The sequence below is a fragment of the Lactuca serriola genome, chromosome 8 (genome assembly GCF_051521515.1).
Source record: "Lactuca serriola cultivar US96UC23 chromosome 8, Lser_US96UC23_V15, whole genome shotgun sequence".
In the NCBI taxonomy this organism is placed as follows: Eukaryota; Viridiplantae; Streptophyta; class Magnoliopsida; order Asterales; family Asteraceae; genus Lactuca; species Lactuca serriola.
Window position 1 is genome coordinate 2,660,150 of NC_136415.1, and position 14,800 is coordinate 2,674,949.

At 36.8% G+C, this 14,800-nt stretch overlaps 2 protein-coding genes across 2 annotated transcripts; one reads left to right on the plus strand and one right to left on the minus strand.

Annotated features, from left to right (window-relative positions):
- The first annotated feature begins 2,485 nt into the window (after positions 1 to 2,485).
- Positions 2,486 to 5,553, plus strand: LOC145069779 (extra-large guanine nucleotide-binding protein 3-like). Its single transcript, XM_079016722.1, has 7 exons — positions 2,486 to 3,513; positions 3,583 to 3,720; positions 3,808 to 3,912; positions 3,984 to 4,154; positions 4,235 to 4,597; positions 4,661 to 4,824; positions 4,907 to 5,553. Exons 1-7 carry the CDS (start codon positions 2,497 to 2,499, stop codon positions 5,502 to 5,504), a joined length of 2,556 nt encoding a protein of 851 aa, XP_078872848.1. The 5' UTR covers positions 2,486 to 2,496; the 3' UTR covers positions 5,505 to 5,553.
- A 3,263-nt stretch (positions 5,554 to 8,816) lies between these two features.
- LOC145068435 (protein argonaute 1B-like) lies at positions 8,817 to 14,541 on the minus strand. The gene is made up of 20 exons (XM_079015397.1): positions 14,350 to 14,541; positions 12,664 to 13,690; positions 12,441 to 12,574; positions 12,241 to 12,350; positions 12,035 to 12,141; positions 11,792 to 11,930; positions 11,587 to 11,703; positions 11,405 to 11,512; positions 11,257 to 11,328; positions 11,056 to 11,178; positions 10,780 to 10,945; positions 10,425 to 10,684; positions 10,193 to 10,335; positions 10,037 to 10,099; positions 9,910 to 9,973; positions 9,703 to 9,838; positions 9,543 to 9,616; positions 9,377 to 9,471; positions 9,275 to 9,306; positions 8,817 to 9,195 (listed from the first exon to the last, which is right to left on the minus strand). Exons 2-20 carry the CDS (start codon positions 13,680 to 13,682, stop codon positions 8,996 to 8,998), a joined length of 3,162 nt encoding a protein of 1,053 aa, XP_078871523.1. The 5' UTR covers positions 13,683 to 13,690; positions 14,350 to 14,541; the 3' UTR covers positions 8,817 to 8,995.
- Between the last annotated feature and the right edge of the window lie 259 nt (positions 14,542 to 14,800).

Below are 14,800 nucleotides of genomic sequence, written 5' to 3' on the forward strand. Positions count from 1 at the left end.
GTTTGGTTTAGCTTTTGAGAAGCCAAAAGATCTTTTAGAAAACGATAGAAGCCAAAAGATGTTTGGCAAAACAATTTTAAAACCTACTTTTGAATTTTTGATAGAAGGAAAATCAACTTTTTGGAAAAGTCAGGAAAACCTGATTTTTTGCAACTTTTTAAAAAATGACTTTTGGCATTTAAAAAGCTAAGTCAAACATCCCCTTAATACCATATTTAAGTTAATATATTAAGTATATTATGTGGAAATATGAAGAGTTAGGAGTTTCAATTTGATATGATGAAAAAAAATATATTTTTTTATAATATAGTATGATGATATGATATGATATGATGGTTAAAAAAAACAATAAAAAAAATAAAAATAATAAGCGAAAGAGTCATCGAACAGCTTCCATCAAAATTAGTCAAAAGACTAAATTATGGTGTAACTAAAAACCCATTAGAATGGTGTGTATAATAAAATTAAGATGTTGCGTAAAACAACGACCTTTTTTTAGCAGATCCATTGGAACATAATCATTTGTTATCCTTTTACTTTTTAATACTAGAAAATAGTTGACGATGCACAGTTTCATATATTTAACGAGCCATGTAGGGTTGTCCTTGATATAATAAGAACAAAAGTCTATTAAGGTCCCACTCTATAAATTAAAAGAAAAATATATAGTATAAAATAGACAAATTTACATAAATGGTCCTTATAGTTGACAAAAATCACGTTATAAATCCCTTTAAGGTTTTTTTAGCATGGTAGTCCTTTATAGTTTGAAATCAAATACAATTGGTTTTTATGACTAACACTGATTAATAAGGATTAACTATTTATGAAATGACCAAAATACCCTCAATAATTAGTTTTCCTTTTCTTTTAAATGTTTTATAACCAACACAATAAAATGGGGCTTACCCATCTGGTCATCATCGTTGGCAACAAATCATCAATCTTATCTTGATTTTTCACAAAAACTCAATCATCCATTTGGCTTCTACATTGTCATATGTTCAGAGAAAATCACACAATCAAAATTGGTAATCATCATCGCCAAAAATATGGTTCAAGAAAAAAACCAAATGAACACAAATTACAAACTACCAAGACCTACATAAGACTTGAAAATACAAAATTGTTCCATTATCATCACTAAAAATTGTAAATTCACTCATAAATGACAAAATTAGGAGAATAATATGTCAAATTCACCAAAGAAAGAAATAGTTGAGAGGAAGAGCGGATAATGGGTATGATGATGACTTTGAACTTAAAAAGACAAATTGCCTTCTTCCCTCATCCTTTTCTTGGAATTAAATCTTAAAGGATTACTAAACATGTTTTCTATGAAAAACTCATAAATGATTCAAATGTAAAACCTATAAATGAGGGAATCTCCGAGAGTACACACACAATGTAAAATCTTGAAATGATCGATTTGTAGATGTAAAATCTTGAAAGGATCGTTGTGCACATGTAAAACCAAGAGATGATTTAGAATTAAGATACCTAGAAATGAGGAGATCTCGGGAGTACAACCACTATCAAAGGTTTCAAGATTTCCGATGAATGCACCCATAATTGAAGCTTCGTTTTATCCATCCCGTTGTTACATTATGGATTGATTCTAAATCTTTGTTTTTACATTTCCCGATTTCAATGAACACACCTACAATCGAAGCTTTGAAGCTTTATTTATGGCGGAAACAAAGAGTTCCTGAACCAAAACTTTCAAGCTTTATTTATTAGTGGTGGTTGTGGAAGCTTTCAAGCACATTGGAGAATATGAAGACTTATATAATCCTTGTTTGAATCAAATATATATATATATATATATATATATATATATATATATATATATATATGTGTGTGTGTGTGTGTGTGTGTGTGTTTGTGTGTGTGTGTGAGAGAGAGAGAGGGAGAGAAAGAGAAAGAGAGGTCATCGTTATAATGTTATTTCTCTTTTCTTAATATAAAAAATTTACATATAAAAACAAAAAAAAAATGATATTTTTGTTATTTCACAAGCATTTAACATTTGTTAACTAACAATGTTACTCATAAACACGGATCATATATTTATTTTGAATTATAAGACTACTAGGAGTAGGCAACGGCGGCAACGCCTACTCATGTTATTATCTAAAACACAGTGAAACACCACCCCAACTTGGTGTTATTAAATGTTGTGTTATTAGGATGTGGTAACGGAAACAAGAGATAACACCCAATCAAATCATTTTTCCTCTTTGTATTTGTATATTTCTCATTTTAACACCATGTTATAACATGAGGAACACCACACTCACTTCATGTAATAATATGGAACACCGTTGTCCACACCCAATAGCCTAAAGGACCATCCGTATTAAAAAAAAAAATTCCTTAAAAAGATTGGAATGTGATTTTTTGAGAACCAGAAGTACCATTTATGTAATTTATTCTAGTAAATAAACAAAATGTGAAGGAAAAACGGTAACAGATGTGAATCTGACGTTTGTTTGGATGCGTAACAACACATCCATTCTTGAACTTGTATTCTTGGCTGCCGAGTGCCGACCACCTCTCCAAATCCGCCCCCACCATCTCGCTGTGTCTGTCGACTGGATTTCTTTTCATCAATCAACCTCACCACTCACTAATCTCTTGCCAACAATGACGGATGATGATTACGCCATCAATGAACAAACTTCTAAGCAACATTGGGAAGATCTCCTTCGTAAGATGTTGCCGGCCGGAGCCCCCTTACCCGACGAAGATCAACTCGATTATTCAATTTCCGTCGAATACCAACCCCCCACCCACCCACACAACAATAACATTAACCACCACTCCCTTTCCAGAACCGCCACCACCACCAGCCCTATACCCATCATTAAAAATTCAAATTTTACTAAACCCCCAAAAATTCACCACAAATACACTAGTGCTGCTACTAATTTGGCTGTGTCTCTCGTTACACCGGCTTCCGAAACCGGAGAAGATGAAATTTCTAATGTAGTGAGTTTCGATACCACCCAAGAAGAAGAAGAAGAAGATAATAATAATGATTCATCTACAAGTGTTACGGCTTCTCCTGTCGTGGAAACTGGTGGAAAGAAGAATCAAAAGAAGAATATATGTAGCAGGTGTGGAAACGGGAATAGATTGAAAGAAAAAGAAGGATGCATTGTTTGCGATGCGAGGTATTGTAGTAACTGTTTGCTCAAGGCAATGGGATCAATGCCTGAAGGACGAAAATGTGTAGGTTGTATCGGGCAACCTATCGATGAATCAAGAAGACAGAGGCTAGGGAAGTGCTCAAGAATGTTGTCTAAAATTTGTAGTCCTCTGGAGGTGAGACAGATAATGTTGGCTGAAAAAGAGTGCTTTGCTAATCAGCTTCGTCCGGAGCAACTTGTTGTGAATGGAAGACAGTTACGGCAGGAGGATTTGTGTGAGCTTTTGGGTTGCCCTGTTCCTCCACTGAAGTTAAAACCAGGCAAGTATTGGTATGATAAGGATTCTGGACTTTGGGGGCAGGTAAGCAAATTGCTTAAAGTTTCTTGTTTGTTTGTTTTGTGATTGAAATTTTGTAACGAATTTTTTTAGGAGGGGGAAAAGCCTGATAGGATTGTAAGTTCAAAATTGAATGTGGGTGGTAAGCTTCAGATGGATGCAAGCAATGGAAACACACAGGTTTATATGAATGGCCGTGAAATCACAAAAGTTGAACTCAGGGTACTAAAGGTAAATACACTTTGTAGTCTGTAGGTGTATAGTGTATACATTACATGCAGTCAGTTTTATGAACTGAAATTTTGATATGCGTTTCAGCTAGCCAAGGTACAATGCCCACAGGGAACACATTTCTGGCTTTATGATGATGGGTCGTATGAGGAAGAGGGTCAAAACAATATCAAAGGAAACATATGGGGAAAGGTTTGAATCAATAAATAATATATGATAAATGATAATGATAATTATCTGAGGGATGTTTTATTGGTAGGTAGGCGTCTACTCGGTTCATTTCTTCATTGTTCTGTTTGCCTGTGCCCCATGAAGCTTGTCATGGTTTGAAGTTAAGACGGTCTGTTGCTCAGAATTTGGAGCATTCAACAAGAGTTGACAAGCTTATGCTCTTTGGGTTGGAAGGATCAGGGACAAGTACCATCTTCAAGCAGGTATCATTATCAATCGAGCAAATAACAACTAATAATAATAATCCATATGTGATATTTGTATTGATGTTGGTGACTTGCAGGTGAGGTTTTTATATGGAGACAAGTTGAGTGTTGAGGAGTTGCAGCATGTTAAGCTTATGATACAAAGCAACACATATAGATACCTTAGTGTGTTGCTTGAAGGGCGAGAGCGTTTTGAAGAGGAAGATGATCCGAAAAGCGGGACAAGTGTTTATTCGTTTAAACCAAAATTCAAACATTTCTCTGATTGGCTACTGGATATAATGGCAATGGGTGATTTTGAGAATTACTTTCCGGCTGCAACACGGGAGTATGCTCCATTGGTTGATGAGATATGGAAGGATCCTGCTATTCAGGAAACTTACAAGCGAAGAGATGAGCTGAATTTTCTTCCAGATGTCGCCAAATATTTTCTTGATCAGGTCGGTGTTGTTTCTTATCTATATCTATTTATTAGTCAGTTAGTTAATAAAAATAATATGCAGACAATTGAATTATCAAGCAACGATTATGAACCATCAGAGAAGGACATTTTATATGCTCAAGGAGTAACCCCAACCAATGGCCTTTCGTGTCTGGACTTCTCGTTTCGTGATCACAGCCCCATGTCTACATCTGATGATGAAAATGGTCAATCTCCTTTAATCAGGTAAGCTAAGTTTCTTTTCTGGAATTATTATTATTATTAGATAAAATATATAAAGTTTGTTTTGATCTGTGTTTGGTGATAGGTTTCAGCTACTTGGCATGAAACTGCATGATGGTTGCAAATGGCTAGACATGTTTGAAGACGCACGGTTGGTTATATTTTGTGTGGCGTTAAGCGACTACGACCAGGTGTGGGCCCACAAAGACAATGATGATGTCATCATCACGGAAAACAAGATGCTAGCAAACCGAGACTTGTTTGAGAGGCTCGCAAAACAAGCTTGTTTTGCAGACATTCCGTTTGTGCTTATTTTGAACAAATACGACATCTTCGAGGAGAAAATCGGGCGGACCCCGTTGAGTGTTTGCGAGTGGTTTAGTGATTTTGGGGCGGGGGTGGTGAAAACTTCAACCGTGTCATTGGCAAACCAGGCTTATTATTATGTGGGTATGAAGTTTAAGGAGGTGTATGCGGGTATAACTGGCAGGAAGCTTTTTGTATGGCAGAGTGTTGGTAGGGAGCGTGGATCTGTTCAAGGAGGAATCTCATATATTACTGAAGTCATTAGATGGGATCAACAAAGGCATCATCAACATCTTTATGCTCATGATCATGATGATGATGATGACGATGATAATACGTCATTCTGTACCCACTCAAACTTGATTGTAAATAAATAGTTTTTCTTTCATCCGTAAATATCATGTCTTGTACTCGAGTTTTTCAACATGTGTTGTGTGTATATCATCCTACCTGCTGTTTACTTGATATAACTCCTTCCGTCTTCTTGGCCTTTTGTTCTTGTAGAATATTGTTAGGCTACTTTTATTTTATTTTTATCATCAATAACTCAACTTCATATATCAATCCTCGTAATAAGATCACAACGCATGTCCACAGTCATTCAACGAATCAGTTTATATACAAAGAAAGATATCAAACAACTTATTACATTTCATAAATACTCCTTGCCTTGCCTAGCCACCGCCGGTTAATGGCTCTATGCTTACCAAGGAAACTCACAGCCATGACTCCGCTCATTATTCTGGTATCCCCATACAAACCCATCCATTCACAACCAATTTATTAACAACACAACACCAAATCTCATTTTTACACAAATAAATTGCTCAAATCCAACATCACTTGTTATACCATACCATTTTGGTGTAAATGAACCATATAACACCAATTTTGGAAATGGTCATCAGAACTTTCACTCAGTCCTTAAAGTTTAAGTTTACAGATATATATGTAGTTAATTTAGTTGAAGGTTTATATTATAAATATAATATCTTTTGAGAAATTGAGTAATCTAACCAAATGTTTAAGGAATTTTGAATAAAATTACCACCATGTAAGTGGTTAGATATACTTGTTGATGTTAGTGGACCATTCCAGAGTGGAGTTATCCAGCCTAGCTTATTCTGTATCGGGTTCCGAACTTAATGGGCAGTACATAAGACATCCTGGAATGCATGCCAGAATATCTTTATATTTTGGACTTAGTAGACAAAAAAGAAATTACATCTGATTCTGGTGAGTTTGAGGTTTTGCAGGTAAGCGTAAGTTCTTCACACTTTTACATGTACTTTTTAAATTTTTAATTATAACTGCAAAAGCGTTAGTCCGAAATGCATAGATATTGTCCGGAAACCCAAAAAACAGTTCCAAAATGTTGTATTAATTAACAAGAGGTGCCTTAGTTAGTCAGTTATTTGATATTAGTATATACCTAAAATATTAGAAAACTAGTTACATTAACACTAACATATGCCTTAGATAATTCCGAAACACAAAGAGCATGTCCAGAATATGAAGAACAAATCCAAAATGTATAGAATTATTTGCTTTGAAATGTCAAAACCAACCTGGAATTATAACTAAATTCTTTTTTTCCAACATGGCCTCATTTTTTATACTTCTCTTACAATGTCTTGCACACATGTCATTGTTGGCGTATATTCTTGCTAAAATCAAGAAACAACCACCATGCAAGACTATCTCCCTTGCATGTAAGTGGTTAGATATACTTGTTGATGTAAAGGGGATCAATTGTTTTTGTATATTCTGCAAAGTAGTTGTCAAGCAAAACATCATGTTCGGAATTTCCTTGCTTCTAAAGTGAAGGTTGGATCATGTTTGTTGGACATTTATATCGACAACTTTCAATACCGTTTTACATGATTTGTGTGACATGACTGATGGATCTCAATACCTAGCTTGGTCTGAGTGTGGTACGATATACATGTGATTCAATTACATTATCGGAGTAATAGTCGCCTATAAAAATTGTTATTTGATGATTAGTTATTTCTACTGTTATGACATGATGATTGGTTAATCGTTTGACATCATTCAACCGATTGTGAATAAAAATGTTTCGTGGAAATTGGTCAATATCAGTCAAACTTAGAGTCGGCGGAAAAAATTAAAAATTTTCAAATTTTCAAATTGTCAAATTCTACATCAAAATTCTAAATTTTCAAATATTCAAATATTATACCAACAATTTCAAAATTTTAAATTTTCAAATACTTATTTTCTTAAGATATATTAAATTCTTAAATAATTTTATTAATAATTTATGGTCCCAGTTAATCCCTATCTCCCTATCTGAACCAATTAATCATTTAACTCAGTCGACCGTTGGGCTATAGCCAAACGTTTTTTTACAACCTTGGTTATTTTCAACCTTTTGTGTAGTTACACATCCACATTAATATACTGACGTTCACTCTCAATATATACGGTGGTTACTTTGGTTATTCTCTTGGTTTATCGATAAGTAAGCATGTATCCACAAACTCCTAATGATTATCAATAATTAGGGTACCAAACCTATTGATGTAATCCTCTTTTTAGAGTTTCACACTCACCCTTATAAAGGACATATACATACGATAACAGTCTAACGCTAAAAGAGATTGTGAAGTTTTTTCATGTTGGTTCCTAAAGAGATTGACCGATAGTCATTTAGTAAGTACAGAAGGTTGCACCAAGACTTAAGCCAAGTCATATCGAAGGAGATTTGCACACATTGCATGGATACATGATAAAAATAAGGGTCCGTTTACACACGTTATATTATCATTGAACACATTTGGGTTTTTTTTAATATTAGTTTTTGTACTAGATTTGTTGTTTCATAGAATTACAAAGTTATTTGATTTTGCAATACATTTTTTGTTTCATTTGAAAAATATGAATTCTTTTCATTAATAATTACATGAAGTTAGAAAATGCCACTAAACTATAATTAAACATATAAACACATAAAATGCACATAAATAATCATACTACAAATGACCAACTATCAACTAAAATTAATATAAAACAAAAACATAACTTCAAAATGACATAGGTCACGTATTCCATAATTTAGTCCGAAATGTTTTGTTTTGGACGACATGGTCATTCACTCATTTGACAAAAAAATAAATAAATAAAATGCTGTTTTAACCAAACCAGATATTTATATTGATTACATTTCTCAACTTCTCATTTTCTACTTGCAATATTTATATGTTAATAGTATTATTATGAGTTGGGCATATATTACAGCACAGCATGGACACCTTTTGACGAGAGTTAGGCATGCCTTCCCGCAAAGTCATTATATAACATTATTTTGTGGGTTAATTGCTCAACCGACTATTGATCATCAATTAATATCCCTAAATACTTTGTTCAAAACATTTAAACAATACTCGTCTATTACTTTTGCCAATATATTTTCACAGGTAATTTGGCCACAAAGCAACATATTGATTTAGTCGCGAGAATCGAGCAACAAATAAGACAATATTTTCTCCGCTACAATCAAACCAAAGCACAATGTATATGATTTAGCCAAACTTGATATTTAACAAGTAAAATCGAATAACATAACAGGAACAAAAGGGCATCATGCTATAACAGAAGTAGTAGTAAGTATATGATGATGCTATCCATTTGAAAATCAAAACAGAAAGGTAATAGCCAAAAATAAATATCAACAAAGACGGCACCATAAATATAATATAGCAAACCAAAGTATTTTAATTGAAAGGTTGGGAAGAAACACAAACACCTACACACATAGTGTGTTGTAATTTATCCAGCACAAAGGTAGTAGTAGTAGTAGTAGACACAAAAACATACATGAAATGGAAGGGTAGGGTAGGGTATTCTAGCAGTAGAACATAACCCGCTTGACATTCTCCTTGAGAGCAGGTAGGGGTCTGACCGCAGCAACATTTGCCCCTGGCACACGGGTGTTCCTTGTCCCTGCACCACGGCCGCTTGTCATGGAGCCACTGTCAGATGTGTCTGGCTCCATATAGAACCGTGCACGGAAGGCAGCCAGATGAGCATAGTATGCGGGTGGCACTGTGTTTTGTTTTGTTTTGTTGCATCAAAAAATCAGTCAAACATTATTGCATTTTATAGATTAGAGAACTTAACTTACCAATGGACACAGAACGAGTGCACCTTGCATACCTGTCCAAACAAAACATAATTCAAAACCAATCTTTACTTAATTCAACAAGAGAACATAAATGACACATACGTGTAACAGAGATTGTTTGTGAGTGATTGCAAAGCATCAGCTGCGAACTTGTTCTCATCCCACAGCACATGGTAATGGGCCGGACGGCTTGTCCCCTGTTTTAGTAACACCACCCAAATGATATGTTATTTATGGAACTCAGATCTCAATTTAAACAAACACATACTTGAATCCCAGCATGGCTGCATAGATAGAAATCAAACTCGGTTGGATGACATATCTTGGAGTCGACAACGGTGCCTGCAGAGCACATACATACATACATTTTCACTTACATCAGTAAATATAAATTAATTACCTAATCCAAATCCAAATCCAAAATAAACCTGGCAGTATATTCCCACTCCTGTCGGTAGCATTGCGGTCACGATGGTTGTTAGCAAACAATCGCGTGTGATGACGTTTTTGAACCACCACAAATGTCACTGGAGGCTGATAATCTGGCTCCAACGATGCACATGCCTGTCGACCCAACCTTGTTTATTTTATTTCCATTTTTCTAAAAGTTAAACCGTTATATTCCATCACCTCACCTTTCGAATCGCATCAAGCTCATAAAGTAAAACTTGATAGAACTGCCCCTCGCTCACTCCATCCCTATATCCAAATCATAAACATCAACACTCAATCGAAAACATACATACAGGATCAGATAAATACCTGTAAAAAATAATCCGCTTTGGCTTCTGCCCAGTTGCTCTGCGGAAAGATATCAGCAGTTCCCTGTTTTTTCATTGCATTGCATAACAAACATCAATCAATAAACTGTCTGCAAGTAAAACTAATCCTTTATCAAATCACCAGAATCATTCATACTTGACCATGCCACCAGACATTTTGCCTCTTTGTGGGTCATGCCACTCCTTGTACAGATCCTGGATCAGTTCTTGACGGTGGGCTTGTGCACAAACCAACCCAGCATACTTTGTTATCTCAGGCCAGTCTTGAGAGGCAACAACCTATAACATCATTATTCATTATCAACAACTCTTTCACTTTTACTTTCTTACAAACAAACACATTAAAAATATATATATTTTTAGCATACAGCTGCAATAGAGGGGCTTGAATCTTCCCCAGGGTGTGGATGGGTGACATCAGCACCAAAGATGATAGTTGGAACATCGCTGACATTAGGTATACGCCTTGAAATTGCATCCAGAAGGACCGTGTTCCTTCCTCCAACCTTCACGTTAATCTTCAAAGCCACGTTTGCAAGGTACTGTTTGCTCATCTTAAAAACATGTTTAGTCAGACAGCACTGAGAAACAACGCCAAGATCAGTCTCACAGATTCGTTTCAGGTCACCTACATTAAAGTTTAAACAATAAACATAATCTTTTATCAACAACAACCAAAATCAAAATTTATGATATGATACAATGGAAGTGAAAACTTGATACCATAGAGGGATCCATTGTTGTCTGGCAGAATGACAATGAGCAGATCAAGCTCTCTTTTCTGAGGTTGAAGCTTAGTCATGGCATCATGGAAACGAGCCTTCAGCACTCTCTCCACCTGATCAGGACGCCCACTAAATGCCGGAAGCACAGGTTCAGGATTGAATGCCTGCATTTTATAAAATTAATAAGTTCATTTTTTTTTATTAAAAAAAAAAAAAGACAATTGACGATCAATTTATGGATGAGTGGGTGTTTTCTTCACTTCGCATAGCATACCATGCCAGAAATATTACACATTTGGGCAAGCTCATGACAGAAACCACGGGCAGTATTATCTTGCACATTGCGGGCAAAATTTATGCAGATCCAGCTTGCGACTCTTCCTCCATTAACCATTTTCTGCAAAATATTTTGAAGCGCATGTTTATGTGAGATACGAAAAGTATACATGTAATGACATAAATCAGGGTGAGTTACCTTGTTCATCATATTCCATTGACCTACTTGAGGCAGACAGTCCTTTTCACGGCCTGTGTCATGGTACTTGAGCTACAAAAGCAAAAAAAGAGCAGTTAGTTACACAAGGGAAGGTATATGTGTATCTAATAATAGATGATTTAGGTACCCAAGGAGGTGGCAAAATCCTAGCTTCAACAGAGGCAAGATTCCGACTAATTTTTATCCCAAATTCCTGGGCGTATGGATCCTTGTCATAAGCATTGTGAGCGACCGTCTGCATTAGCAGCATGAGACATGTAAAAGGGATAAATATGCTTATGCATGCAAAGTAAATGTTTACAGCAGAACCTTTAGGATATCCTCCTCTCTCTCATGAGGGCGCTGACATGTCACTTTAAGTAAGGCAGTAATTTGTCTCTCATTTAGCCTCTTTGAATACCTCTGACCCTCTACAATCTTGCACACCTGATGATAAATCCATTCATTCAAAACATTAGTCTGCATCTCATAAACAAGAACAAAAAAAAACATAAAAACTAATAGTCTAACCAACCTCCATAGGCAAATAGTTGGGTCTCTGAGTGTTTCCAACTTGCAGGCATGGCCACTGAATGTGTTGGATCACAAATCCATATGTCTCACGGAAGTATTCCACCACAGATTTCATTGTACCTCTCTCATCCACTGGAAAACTGATGTTTTAAAAAGAAAACTGAATTCAGCCACAGCATAGAATATAATCAATTAACAAAAAAAAATAAAAAAAAAACATTCCAGACCAGATATCAGTTCTTACTTAAGCTCCCGTGTTGCTTGAGATGTTAATCCAGATATACGATACTTCCTGCGCATATTTCCTCGGTGCGTTACTTCCACCTTGACTCCTCTTAGTGCTTTTTTTATCTATTTATTTAGGAATAACAAACGAGAAATATCGTTTAGCATACACCCATTTGTTAGAACTTGGAAGTGCATTGATGTCATCTGGGTGAAGAATCTAACCTTCACCCGGTCAGAGTCAGATAATGGTCTTGCTGAAACATCCCTGTTCAGGAGCTGAGTGACAAAGTCAATCACAGGAAGTGGCTCAATGAAGGCAGTCGAGGACATGTCTGCAGGGCAACATTAACAAAAAATGTCAAATGAAAAGTTGACTTGAGCGGAAAAAAATTAATGAGATAATGGCAAAAAAACAAACCTACCGATATTGAGGGACAGCCCCATCTGAGTAGGGCGTATACTCTGGTAGAAACCACGCCAACTTTCAAGCCCTTCACCCAATGGTTGCCTTCGACCAAGAGCAGGGTGATAGAATGATCGACCCACTGGTGTGTACCTACAAAAGGATAAGATCCAACATGAACAATCAGTATGTAGTATGTAGTAAGTAGTAAGTCCACCATAAAAGATGGTTTGAATACTTACCGATTAGTAGGCAGCTCACGAAGAACAATATCTAGCACCTGAAGAGCTTCTTGTGGAGCATCAGCCTGCCTTCCTTGTAAAAACATGTCTAAGTGATGCAAGTCGGCACGTGAAGCCAACTTGATTGCAACCTTGAAGTCCCTCTCTCTTCTGGCACTGCCTGATCCATCATCTTCATCAAGCAGAGTGATTTTGAAATCTTTAGAGATAAAAGGAAGAGGGCCTGCAGTATAAAGACTCTTTCTTCCATCATAAGCAGGTAGGCGCTTCCCAAGATGAGAGTCTTTGTACAGTTTCACCAACTGTGCCATCACAGCCCGATTCACACCACGGGATGTCACTTCAGGTGTGATAGTAACATCATACTGGTGTAAATCCTTGTCAGGCAGTTCAGCAAAAAAGTGGTTGGCCTTAACAATGCACCTTGTTCCAGAGCTACCTTTTCCAGGACGTAAAGGAAACCTCATTGACTTGCTGGAAGCAGGTGCAGCCTGAACAGCCACCTCTTGCTGCTGCTGCTGCTGCACAGACAGCTGTTTAAGCTGAGCTGCTGCCTCATCCACAGGCTGATTACTAGATGACCCCACAGAAGACTCTGCTTGCTGGGGGACCTGTGTTGCTTGGTGCAGCTCGGGAGTTGGTGCCTTAGAAGGTCCAGAACCAGAACCACCATGAACATCGCCTCCACCACCTTGAAATGGTGCAGTTCCTCTTGGACTCTGCTGAACTGGTCCGGTAGGATACTGTTGGGGAGTCATGCCACCACGTTGTGGTCCACCAACAGTGGACCCTCCTCCCCTTGGACCCCACCCCCTTCCTCCTTGTGGTTGTCCACCCTGTGCTCCTTGGCCACCTCGCCCTCTTCCTTGATAGCCACCTTGTGGTTGTGGTTGTGGCTGTTGTGGTTGCTGCTGCTGTGGTGGAGGACGTTGAGCAACAGTGCCTCGTCCAGCACTGGCTACCTGAGGCTCAGAACTCTCTCCTGCGCTGGGTTGTTCAGTTCTCCTCTTCCTCACCATGATGACAACTAAAAGAACAAACATCACTGTCAGTACGGTAAACAAACCCCAAAAGAGAATCAACGAAAAAAACTCTTACTGAAGTAATAAAACACACAAGATCAAAAGCATGCGCATAACCAGTTGAAAAAAAAAGATATGCATTACATGAGCAGTGATCCACGCCAACAGTTGTATGATTTTCACAGAATCTAGAACAAAAGAGGATGATAAAACATTTCGTAACGCTTTTATACTCGATAACCCGCCCAGTCAAGCAGAAGATTAAGTGAATCCCGTACCAAAAAGTTCAGTAAAACACACAGACAAGTCAAAACGTACAAAAAAAAAAAAAAAAAAAGAGAGAGAGAGAGAGTATAGTACATAATACTAAAAGGAAATGACTCTCGAAACTGAAAATCACGACTATAGCAACTTAAAATGAAAGGAACGATCGACCAAAAGTGCCAAATTCCAGTCAGAAACCCTAACTTCCAAAGCGAAAACCCTAAAACCCCAAAAATCCTACAATGGAAAGTGATAAAAGTGAAATGACCCCATAAACGTAGAGATCGATGCAAATCCGAGTAAACATACACCGTCAAACACGACATAGTACAGATCTAATAGAATGATCAACGTAGAAGGGTATTAACCTAAAGTTGATCACCGTACAACATTTATGTACCTCAAATGATCTTCTGAATACTGTTTTTCGTTCCCTCAGAGCGCAAGCAATATTGATTCAAGCTCCAACTAGGACAATAAAGCTCGATAGAACTGCGATTTGTAGAAGAAACCGTTTCTTGAAGCAGTTTTCTTTTGCTTTTCTTCAGCGAAAACCAAGCGACATACCCGTCTCCTACTACTTATGGGAGTGGCAGGTCTAAGAAAATGACAAGTCGTTTTGGACTTCGGAACGGCAAAAGGACGTATTTTTGGGCTCGGTAAAAATATAGGATACAATGGTACAATATACATTTACATTTAAATATGGGTTATGGTACAATATACATTTACATTTAAATATGGGTTGATTGTTCATTTGTATAACAACTTTATTTTAACAATAATAACAAAAAAACAAAAAATGACAATAACTGTATCCATATCCTATAATAATATGACGAAAGACTTAC

Coding starts and splice junctions, on each gene's coding strand:
- LOC145069779 (XM_079016722.1), top strand. CDS start 2,497: ATGCGTAACAACACATCCATTCTTGAACTTGTATTCTTGGCTGCCGAG. Junction 3,721..3,807: donor TTGAACTCAGGGTACTAAAG/GTAAATACACTT, acceptor TATGCGTTTCAG/CTAGCCAAGGTACAATGCCC. Junction 4,155..4,234: donor CAAGTACCATCTTCAAGCAG/GTATCATTATCA, acceptor GGTGACTTGCAG/GTGAGGTTTTTATATGGAGA.
- LOC145068435 (XM_079015397.1), bottom strand. CDS start 13,682: ATGGTGAGGAAGAGGAGAACTGAACAACCCAGCGCAGGAGAGAGTTCT. Junction 12,575..12,663: donor CGTGAGCTGCCTACTAATCG/GTAAGTATTCAA, acceptor ATCCTTTTGTAG/GTACACACCAGTGGGTCGAT. Junction 12,351..12,440: donor GGGGCTGTCCCTCAATATCG/GTAGGTTTGTTT, acceptor GTTGCCCTGCAG/ACATGTCCTCGACTGCCTTC.